This window comes from Melanotaenia boesemani, chromosome 14 (genome assembly GCF_017639745.1).
Source record: "Melanotaenia boesemani isolate fMelBoe1 chromosome 14, fMelBoe1.pri, whole genome shotgun sequence".
Lineage (NCBI taxonomy): Eukaryota > Metazoa > Chordata > Actinopteri > Atheriniformes > Melanotaeniidae > Melanotaenia > Melanotaenia boesemani.
In genome coordinates, this window is record NC_055695.1 from 13719935 (window position 1) to 13732251 (window position 12317).

Consider the following 12317-nt stretch of genomic DNA (forward strand, 5'->3'; position numbering starts at 1 on the left):
TGCAGCAGGTAAACAGGTCCACAGTTGGCGATCCCTGCACCAGTGCATCAGAAAAATCTTAACATTAAAATTCAATACATTACAAAATTATACATACATACATAAATTATCAATAATTATACATACAGAACTATGCATGATCAAGTGGAATTTCTGCAGCTATATGTCCCTATCAGATCCCAGAGATCATGTGATCAGGGTCTACTAGCTGTGCAGCATGCACAGTTAAAACCAAAGGTTAAGGAGCTTTTGAGGCAGTGCCTCCTACTCTCTAGAATTCCTTTCCACTAGACCTGACATCTGTGGACTCAATGATATCTTTCAAAAAAGCAGTTAAAAATTTATCTTTTAAAACTGATTTTGTAAACTTTTGTTGTTATGCTTTTCTCCATTTTTGTTATATTTTATTGTGAAGCACTGTCATTTTTTTTCTTGAAAGGGCTAACAACATATGTATGCATTAGATATAAATTTTTTAGCTAAGACTTTGTTTTGTTGGAACATCACACACTAAAATCTAATGTATAAAGCAATCTATGAATGCATTTGGTACCATTTTAACAATAATATTCAAACAGCAAATCATGCAACCATTACACTGTAATTCATTACTTAATGATGCCTGAAAGAGTTATTTTCCCCATTACATAATTTATATTATGTGATTACATAACAGTAATCAAACATCAATATTGCTTTTACTGATTAATTATTTAAGTAGCGTAATTGCCTTTAAAGTACTTTGATAAGTAGGTTATTACCATTTTCAAGTAAATTGCACATGCAGTTGTTTAGATATTGTTACAAGTCAGTGCAAATGCTACACACCAAGTCAGAAGTGCGTTCTAAATAAATCAGCATCCTACTAACTCCTACAGTTGCTAGTTGGCTTCTTCTGCCCACACAGTTTCTTTCAATTGCCTAGAAAACCACACACAGCTGTAATCAGAATGGACGCAATTACAGCCTAAATCTATTGTACAGTGTTGTGACATTGTTTAGCTTACATTAAACAATGTGGGTGGTAGCTGTAGTGACTGTATACGTTTACCTTCCGGACTTAGAATGTCTGACAGTGCTAATTGATACTGGCATGTGACCCATACAAAGAAATCTGAAACCTGGTGCAATAGCATGGTGTTGCTGTTCAGTAAACCATCCACAGACTCAAAACTTGTCTACATCATGCTTGTATTATTATTGGATGTAGATGATCAGTCTTTGGGTTATGCTGAATGCTCCAGATATAAATTCATATCAAGATTATCATGACTTGATCAATTATTACCCATTTAAAAATGTATTACCTAGTCTGATTGTTTCCTTAATGAGAAACATAGTCATTACTGCATTATTTTAACCATATTTATTAGTCCCAAGTAATTAAAAGCTGTGGAGCGTGAACAGTTGCCTGATGTTTTCAGAAAATAATATTATCTTTAACATTAAAAGACTAAAGAAAGTTTAGCTAATTGTTGGCATAGTATCATTCTCACTAACCATTTACCCACAAAAGGGAATGTCCCTGGATAACCAATTGAATCCCTGCGATTTTATACAGCTGACTAGCACCTAGATCCACTGGCATTCAGTCCAATCAGAGTTTGGCCGGTTGAGCATGTATAACAGCAGATGATCTCAGACTGAAATGCATTTGTTTTACTCCCACTGTCAAACCTGTGACATGTACTAGGACTTTGACTTTAATGCTTTTTGATAATGCAATTTTTTGCCACTATCCAATTATAAACTGCAGATAAGGCTGACTTGAAACTGGGGTTCAAACCAAAAACCATGATGTGTGAAACCCTTTTACTTGTCACAGTACAAGTATGTAATGTTTCTCTGTATCTTTAAAACAGAATCTTGATTCCTCATCATCCCCCAACACCATGATTTGTGACATTTCTGGTGTTGCACTGTTTTTCAACTCCTGTTGAGCCTGTGTTTGCTAGACCTTGGATACGAAGCCTGCAGAGTGAGGTAGAAAAATGTAGATATGTTTTGGTATATGGAGGAGGAGAGATGTATGGAGGTAAAAATCAATAAAAAACAATTCAAAACAAGTATTAACCTGCAGAAGAAAACTAAACAACAACAATAGAAAAATTTCTTTTTTTTTTTTTTTTTCCTTTTCAAGAATTACTTCATGATTTATGGGGTATATTGGAAATTCTAAAATACCAGTTTTAGTGTTGTATGATAATGTTTGTTATACCTTTTATAATATGACATTGTGGAGGTGAAACGTCTGCACACGCATTTTACAGCATGACAGTGAGAAGCCACCGGTTATAAAATCAGTTACTTGTTAAATATGTCTCACTGCATATGGCCATTTGCAAATATGAATATGTATGAATTTAACAAGTATCTGCATTATATGTCCTGTGGAAAAATGTCAGCGGTAAATGAGGAAAATATACTGACATTTCTGAGCAAACAGAACGATAAAAGGTTGAGCTTAAATAAGAAAAAATGACAAATGAGACTAAACCTGGAATTCATCTGCAATATCTGCAGTATCACAAATATCATCGTGTTGTTGCAATAAAGAGCAGCTATAAGAAGAAAATAGATACAGAAGACCTAATCAAGTTTTGAGAAATATATTAACAATGGGTCATAACAATAAAGCCATCTCCTTATACAAACATAAAATTAAAAGTGCTGGAATGTAAATGTAATTGTCCTTTCATAAGCAGAATAGAAAAGCGAGGTATAAAAGGAGGCTCATGTGGCAGACAAGAAAAATAACTGACAGCAATCTGCAGCTCTGTCTTTATTAGAACTGTAGTAAAATAAAACAATAAGTAAAAACAAAGTACATTTAGAGTAACTGTTGTCCTAATAATGATCAGACCAGTCTGTGTAAGAAGCACATGATGTAATTTATCAAAAATGCATAAACAAACAGATAGACAGACAGACAGATAGATAGCCTGGTACACACATAATAATATTTGGGCTGTTTTTGTCCCGATTTTGCCTCTTCCCGACCTCGGACAGCAAACACCCGATCATCGTGAGATTTCCCTGTCCAATTATCATTTGGTCTGTGGTGTCTTACGAGCCGTTTTGTCCCGATAATCCACTCCAAAATGAGTCGTAGCCGACAATTTGGAACATTGAACGTGTCTAATATTTCAGTGCCGATTTCTGAAGAACGCCAACGACTCGTGCATTTGTGACACGGGCGGAGAGCGAGCAGGGTGAACGGAGAGAAACAACGCCAAATGGTGGTGGAAAGAACTTTTATTCTTCCAACCAAATAGAATTGTAATTGTAACAACAGGAAACAAATTAAAATCAGGGAGGCTAAAGTCCTGGGAAAATAATAAACAAGGGTCGGAGGTCCAGGTGAAGCAGCGCAGTCCGGGTAGTTATTACAACCGTCACTCTCGCCATGGACTTCTGGAAAAAGAAGGGAGATTTCTGCCAGTACTCTGTGTCCGTAACCTCTACCACAACAGGCTTCCCTTGACAAGGGTTGTTAAAGGTGCAGTCGATACTTACGCGCCAGGGAGAGCCTCGTGCTCTGCCTCTGCATGTCTTTCACGTAGCAACCCCTTCCTTTTGTTGTGTGGCAGCTTCTCCATTGTACCCCAGCCCTCATCCACTTCTTGGTCTCCTGCGCACTGCTTCCAGCCTCCTTTACCCACTGTTGTCAGTTACTTCCCTCTTCTGCTGTCACCAGATCCCCTTTATTTCCAGGCGCTGCCCTCTGGCTGGCTCACACTGGCTGCTGATAGGGCCATCAATTTGTCACAGGTGGGAGTCATTTCTCCCCAATCAGTCTGTATGCCCAAGGTGAGTGAACTTGCATCCGATTAAAACCAGATCAAAACCAAGTAAAAAAACCAAGTAAAACCACACTAGATAAAACCATGCAATAAATACAAATAAAAACGGTATAAAAACACCAAATAAAAAGAAAAACCTCTAAACATATAAAAAACAGAATGTTCACTTCAACTCTGTGACACATTGTGATTGCGTGGGTGGTGACGTGGCACGGAATGTAACCAATCAGAGAGCGAGCTGGCTGGGGAGCAAGGAAGTAAACAAAGTCTGTGTTCACGCTGTCTCCAGTCTGTTATTTTTTTAAGTTCTGGCTTTTTCTGTTAACAATAGTCCCAAAACCACAATCATTTCCTCGTCCTCTATTTCCCCTTCCATGCTGTGTGTTGTGTTTTTTTTTTTTTGATTGTTACTATGTTTCTTCTTCGCTTTTTGCCAGTTGTTGCTATGGTTCTTCTACGTTTCAACATTTGTCCGGCTCGGAGGAGTAGATTGTAATTGAGTTGCTGGACAGCATCATCGTGTGTGTTGTTCCGTGATTACATTTTCAGAGCACACCACACACAGTACCATCATAACTGATTTTTTTTTATCTTCACGTGTGAGGTCTCGACCAGATAATAAATCTCACAAGATTAAAAAAATCATTATGTGTGTTCCAGGCTTTATATACCAGTTAAGTTGCACAAACAATTACTTGGTCTTGACATAGATTTGTGATTTGAGACTCTTTCATTTGTAATCTATCCTTCATTGCTTCCTTATTGTCTGATTTCCTGTCTGCTGGGTGTGATTCATTTCCCCAGGAATAACACTAATATAACTTCACACAACAACAGATGCGCAAATGTTCAAAAATAAAGAAAAAAACAAACAAAAAAAAAAAAAATGGAGGTCCCAGCAAGTGCATTTGTTGCCACCCCACATTTCTTTTGACTTTTGGGTATAAAAACGTCATAACTGGACCAACAAAGGCAGAGCAAATTGTAACATTTGTGGGATAAAAATATAGAATGCTGGATCCACCACATTCAACTTTATCTGCATCCTTAAAACACACCTGGAGAGGTTAGTCATATTACAGCTTAATGTTAGCATCTATGTTAGCAACAAGCTTAGAGCCACAGCAGTGTAAACGTTTAAGCATGTTACAATATTTTCTAGACTATAAGTGGCACTGGACTATAAGTTACATTTTTTTAGAAATGTATTTCACAAAAGTCTAAGACCAAGAGCGAACATTTATTCTGGAAAGGCAAGTCATTCAACAACATAATAGCACACAGAACAAGAGGCTGCATATGTGTCCAGGATGTTAAAGTAACACCACAGAAAGACACAGACACCCCATCCCAACACATTTATTCTTCCCCTGGCGCAGACGAAGTTTCTCGCAGAGTATGAATTATTGATCGGATCAAAACAAACTTTTTTAAACAGCCTTGAGAACATGCTTCTCTTGGATATTAGTGTTAATTTTGTCAGCCATTTTCTAATTTAGTCTTAGTCTTAGTCTTGTCACAAAAACAAAAAAAATATTTTTGTCAAATTTAGTCAGCCATACACCATTCTTTTTAGTCATGTTTTTGTTGACGAAAAGTGCTGGCATTTTAGTCTTATTTTAGTCTAACAACAACCACTTGTATTTTAGTCTAGTCTTAGTCTAGTTTTAGTCTTAGTGTAGTTTTAGTCTTTTATTCTTAGTCATCATTTTTTTCCTCTGGGGTTGAAGGGGGGGATTAAGCTCTGCCAATCCACCACACACACAACTCTGATGATGGTTTAAGAAATACACCAATATACTGAAAGGTTACCATTTTATTTTTAACACCTTACAGAAATCTGGCGCTTGAAACATTTTCTCAAACCTATGCAGACCAATGAGATCTTGACCTAACACATGACATCTTTAGATGACTTAAATGAGCTCTGGACTGAACACATGACATCTTTAGATGACTTAAATGAGCTCTGGACTTAACACATGACATCTTTAGATGACTTAAATGAGCTCTGGACTAAACAAATGAGATCTGGACAAAATAAATTACCAGTTAGCTGTTTGTTCTTTTTCAAAACAACAGAATCACATTGCATACAGATTTTTTATCAGATCCGATTAATCAAATAATAGTTATTACCTAAACAATAAAACAATACGTATGAGGTAGAAATTTTTCAGTATGCACACATAACTGAAAATGCTAAGAAGCAGGAAAAAAACTTAATTGTTCAAAAGCAAGGATAAACAATTCCCTTTTTATTATGCCAGAAAACATGGCTTTTTTAAAGCATTAATAAAACTGATGAAGACAATAACATAATATTTCTGTCTGTTGCAGTTTATAAGAAAAACAATAAAAGGCTCACAATGAATGTGATATCTACTGGTCATTATGCTTTGTTGAGCTTAAGAAAAGCACTTCTTTCGAGGGTAACCCTTGCTCTGTTACGCCGCCCACTTGAGAGGTCTCCGGTCAGACTGAATACTCTTTCAGCAAAGGCTTGGGAAGCTGGCATTGACAGAATATCTAATGCCAGAGGTTTCATGTTTGGGAATATTGTGTCACTCTGAGAAAGCCAGAACTGAATCCCAGACACCTCAGAATTAAAATCTGACAACAACTCTTTGTATTTCTTCAGCTCTTGCTTCACTGTGGGTTTGAAGATCTTTGGTCTTGATGAATGATTGCTGCTGAAAAACTTGAATCGTGGTTGCTTTGCAGGTGTTCCCTCAGCTTCTGCATTTCTGTTATCCTCTTCATCGGCTAACTCTTCTTGCTGTGGCACACTGCGGACTATGTACTGTTCACCTTCTTTCAGAAGATTCTGAATGCTTTCTTCTTCATTTTCAATGAGGACTTCTGCTACATTGGAATCAAGAAAGCATGCAGCAGCAGCTAGAGGAGAAAATCTTTCTGCATCAACATCAAGGAAATGCGTGAAACGTTCAAGCAGGTTGTCACTCATTTTCTGTGCCAGTGAGGCCAGGTCTCTGTAGCTCCTGGCATGAGTTTGAGAGAACTCAGAGAGGTGACTCTTTAAGTCCATCAAAGCAGGTACAACAAGGGACAGGCAACTAGTGTCACTTTCAAGCACCTTCGTATGTTCTGCAAATGGCAATAGCAAGTCTCTGAGGATGACCACCTTCTGCCACTCACTGGGCAGTAGGCAGTCCCAGCCCATAGTGTTGGCCACCAATGTGAGACTTTCTTTCACTTCAAGTAGACGAGACAACATCAAATAAGAGCTTGACCATCTGGTTGGACAGTCTTTGATCAGACTGAGCCCACACTGCTGCAGTAACTGTTCTGTGGCAACAGATGACTTACGGAACTGTCTTACCAGATGTCTGATTTTGTCCAGCAGCCGTTTGATGGAGTTGTCCTTTTGAATCAAATTCACCACAAGCTGAAGGGTATGTACCACACATGGAGTCCTCCCCAAGGGCTCATACCTAATATATAACAAAAAATAAATAACTCCACTGTAGAATTTAATGAGGTCATGAAATAATGCAAGAATCTCCATTATATAAAAATGTTGAGTCATTATAGATTTACCTTTCTCCGGACCCTGCCTCCTCGTCATCAGTTTCACCACAGTCATCATCCTCAGTACTACTAGCTTCCTCTTCGTGTTCATAAGGGAAAGCAGCCACCATGTTACTCCCGTTGTCAGTGATAATTGTGAGAATTTTGTCTTTGTGAATCCCCCACTCTTGGAGAGACTCATCAACCAGGCCTGAGATCACTTGGGCAGTGTGTGGGTGTGTCAGTTGCTTTAAGTTCAACAGTATGTGTTCTGGCTTGTTGTCATCAGTGTTGAAATAACAAGCGCTGATGGCAAGAAAAGACGCAGTAAGGCCTTTCTTTGTCCATATGTCCAAGCCAATGGTGACCTTTCGGGCCATTGCCAGTCTCTGTTTGAATTTCACCTTCCCAGAAAGGTACATGTCATCAATGAGGTTTGTCATTTTGGTTTTCTTTGGAACAGTGAGTCGTTTGTCAATTTTCTCCATCATTACGATGAACTCCTCATGCTCTACTGTTCGCACAGGAATGGCTGTCCTAGCCAACCACTGTGCAATTGCCCCTTCTTTACTGCGCTGTTCCTGAGAGTCTGGTCTGTATTTGGTGTGGCAAAGGAATGCTCCAGAGATGGATGTTGTTTCCTCCTTCTGTGGTACTGGTATCTCTGTCTGAGCCACATCAGGAATCTACAATTCAAATATGTGGAAACGGAAATGTTTATTATTAAACAATGTCTGGCCATATATCTGAAAGAACAGTTTTTAAAAAAATCAATTTTGATCTAGAATCAATAACACAAGCCTACTAAACCAACTAATCATATTTTGCTGTGGTGTTAATAATGTTAATGTTACTGTAAAACAGCATTTCTGACAAGAGACAAATACCTAATTTTACTGGATGTAATCATACCTATGCATATATATTGCTTCTCATAAAACGTATGTGCTTCAAAAAATAAAAACAAGATGAATGTAAATCCACCATCCCTCCCACTCTGGCATATAAACCCATTCACACGCATGCAGATTGCACACAAAAATGTTTATATTTACTCTTTAATAATGTGGATTTGCGAACTAATAAAACTAAGTGGTTGTTGTTAGACTAAACTTCCCAAAAATGCCCGAGGTATTGTATGGTATTCACAGATTGCATGAGTGTAAATTACAAAAATCACTCATCACTCATCTTCCCCAACAGTCGTTGTTTTTACACGTGTATTATTTAATGTTTTCAACAATACATGAAACGTTGAACTTGCCATAGCTGCAAACCGATGTGTGCCATGAACATTTTCGTTCTCCCTCGGGATTTAGTATTTTAAATTGTTGGCATTTTCTTAAACAATAATGAGTTTTGGGAAAAGAGATGCTTTAATCAACACAGGCAATAACATGCGAACGGTTTCATTTACTGTTTAGCCCGCCCATGCTGGTGCACCTGCTAGCACTACCTCAGATTGCTTTTAACATGCTTCAGATTTATATATCCAATGCGTTGTAACTCAGATTGCAAAAGGTTTCAAGATAATTGTCCATCTATGATCATTGTCTTTCTCCGTGGAAAGAGACTTGAATTGGCGGTACTTTTGGAGCGCCTAATTTTTTTTTCTGCTAACGTCTGCTCTATATGACTGTTCGTTCAAATCAATGGGCTAGCTAATAGCGTCCAAACATTTCAAAGATTAACAGCATTTTAACGCAAATGAAACACAACAATTGTTAGTTGTGTAGCCTACTGTGTACTGTAAGCCATCTTTATTTTCATATCATGATTAGAACTGAAGACATACCTTGATATCGGGGTGATTAATCTTGATATGCCTCTTCAGATTTGTGGTGTTTTTCCCTGCAATCCTCGCACCACACGTCTTTCCATCTCGCAGAATTATACACTCACTTTTTCTTTCAACTGAATTGTACTTGAAATGTGTCCATACATCCAGTCTCCTCTTTCTCCCAAGCATGTTCGCGGTCGCTGTATTAGTAGGCTGAAAACACACAGAGACAGCGGAGCGAAACGGGTGCTTAGCTGTGGCAGGGTCGCACTGACTAGACAGGAAGTTAGCTATGCACACAGGGTTGCAATAGGACATGAAAGGACATGTGACATCTCGCAGTGTAGTTGGCTTTCCGGCTTGTTTACATTGTGAGAAAAAGTATCTGTGTGACAAAGGGAGACAGACACAGACTCAAAGTCTTCCCGATGTCTGTTTCACGGACGATTACAAAAAATATTTTTCTATTTTCGTTTTCGTCCAATTACCCAAAGTTTAGTCTCGTCTTTTTTCGTTGACGATATTTTGTGGCTCTATATTTTTTTGTCAGAGTTCCAGAACCATGACTTGGTCTCGTCATCGTCTCGTCTTAATCATTGAAAAATGCTTAGTAGACTAATATATTTCGTCTCGTCTCGTCTGACGAAATTAACACTATTGGATATGACGAACTTTATTCACTCTGTCATCCCTTTGTCAGAGCTATCACTCTCAAGCGAGCCGTAGTGTTCATTTTTCAAAATTACATTATTTGTAGAGCAATATCAATATTTTCTGAGTACGAGTTTGCATTCTTATTATGGTCTGTAAATGTGCACAAATAGAGACTTTTTTTTCAGATAAATCCATTCATATAATATAATTTACATTTGTAACATCTGGAAACAAATCACAATTCTGAAGGCATGGCGGCTTTTATTTTGCCACAATTGTGAGCCATGATCATTTTTGTAGTGGAAATCCTGAACACATTCAGCTTCATAAGCACCAACTCCAAGAAAGTTACCTGTAAGCAAGTTAACCAGGCTCCTGATGTCATACCACATCACTGAAACCATTGAATTCTTCAGCTCTGTGTCATTTCTGAACGACTCGGCCAATAAGTTTGTAATCTGCAGAATAGGGTATTCCTTTTGGGGGCAGAACCACTTTCTCAGTCGCCATTAAGTTAATGTTTTAGTTAATTTTTTTCAGTGTTTTTCTGTGTTACAGGAGCAACAAATACCAAGCCTAGAGTGCTCGCTCGCTCGTGACTATATATATATATATATATATATATATATATATATATATAGTCACACCTGACTGTGAAAGAAAAAAGCGTAATTAGACTGGGATTCACTGAGTATGAGGACCCATCAGATTAATTGAAAACAACTGGTTTCACTGGGTCTGTTAATTAGAAAAACAGATTATAGCTGTGGCCACTTTGTAATGGCAACATTATTTATTGAGCCTGTAAATTCTGGATCTAAATGGATTAAAATATTTAAAAAGTTGTTTTTTTCCCTTTCTAAAATGTTTTTGTATACATCTCACATTAAGTTATTTGAACCTATGAGTTATATATCACATAATTATAATGCATACATAATGTTTTGGTCATCCTCTCTACATTGAGAAAAAAAAAACAAAACACTGTTAGCTTAAAAAGGTTGTCTTGCAGCTTTGTTGGTCCAGAATTATTTTAAGTACAGATTAAAAACTCAGTGTTTTTACTAATCTGAATAAATTTCTGTGTTCATCTACAGTTTTTCCAAATTCTGTGAAGCAAAGAAGGACAGGGACAGAGCATTTGTCAGTTTAGGCTAATGATCAGTGCTGTTACAAAATCCTGCCAGATAAAGTGTGTGTATTGATTTTAAATTACTTGGATATTACAGTGCAGTGTACCAAGCAGACTAGATGGCAGGCACTGCATGGGTGATTACTCATGCAACTAAATTTGATTTGTGACTTGACTTGGACTTGAGTTTAAAGCAGGCCTGGACTGGTCAATGGGAGAAGCAGGATAATTCCTGGTGGCTTGGATCTGAAAGTGGCTTGACTGGCCTGCTTGTCAAAAAATAAAAATTGCATTAAATCGGTTTCTGTGATTGGTCTGCCTGGCATTGACACCTGTGTACAGACAAAATCATTTGTGCTCGTCAATTGTCACTTATAATGGCAACTAGTTAAAATTATGGTAATATTTTTTTAACTGATCAACACGAGCAAAGCGCGCTGAGGTGGAACAGCTGAGGTGCAGAGAAACGTGGTGGCAAAATGGACTCGGAATAAAAAGATGAAAGGGAGGAAGACCGGTGAGGAGGAGGCAGGCAAGTGTCACGGGAGTTCACTGTTTAATAAACGAGTGATAGAGGAGACGGCTGATGTGTCACAAGCTGCAAACTTTTATCTGAACATAATATGATGAGCACTAGTTGAAATTCATGACACTTTTTATTTAGCTGTAATAATGACACTGGTACTACTCACTGTTTTATCTTTGTACTGCTTGTTGCCAAAATGTCATTCTACTGTTAATGTTTCTGTGGTTTGTTGCTGTATATCTCTCATCAGCCTAAACATAAAAGCCACTGGTTATTCCAACCTTGGATATACAGAAAGGTCCTGTATGGGATTTCTTAGTATCATACAAAAATTATTATTTCATTTTATGTGCTACGTTAAAGTGACAGGTGGATATTTCAATTTTAAAGCTGCTTAGCTAAACTAGTCTGTACACACCGGCTACTGTCCACATCTGTCCACGTCATCCACTGCAACTTTTTTACATTGTCGTGATGCATGTTTAGAAAAGAGAAACCATCTTTACATTTACAAAACAAAAGTACAATGCCAGAGCACTTTTACTAAGTTCAGGAAAGACAATTACAAAGATAGGTGTTTCACCAAACTCTGAGACCCATCAGAATCTGTGACCACAGGGGGACAATTGTGTACATTTCTCTGCATGTACATCTTAGAAGATGAGCAAAGTCTTGAAAACAATTTTATTTTAGTCTCATTTCATTATAATGCAGGTACAGTAAAGTCAAACATTCTGATAGTCATCAGAAATGGTGACCCCTGTCACCTCTTTAGCCTGGACTCTCCTAACATAATGTGACCCTCACATAGCCATGATCACAGAGCCATTTCTGATAACTATTAAAATGTGTGACTTTACTGTACCTGCATTATAATGTACTCAGACTTCA

The 12317-nt window shown here is 37.7% G+C and overlaps 1 protein-coding gene across 1 annotated transcript; it reads right to left on the reverse strand.

Annotated features, from left to right (window-relative positions):
- Window positions 1-6195: 6195 nt before the first annotated feature.
- Window positions 6196-8223, reverse strand: LOC121653047 (zinc finger BED domain-containing protein 4-like). Its single transcript, XM_042006255.1, has 2 exons — window positions 7365-8223; window positions 6196-7258 (listed from the first exon to the last, which is right to left on the reverse strand). The coding sequence occupies exons 1-2, from the start codon at window positions 7823-7825 to the stop codon at window positions 6196-6198; spliced, it is 1524 nt and encodes a 507-aa protein (XP_041862189.1). The 5' UTR covers window positions 7826-8223.
- Window positions 8224-12317: the final 4094 nt, after the last annotated feature.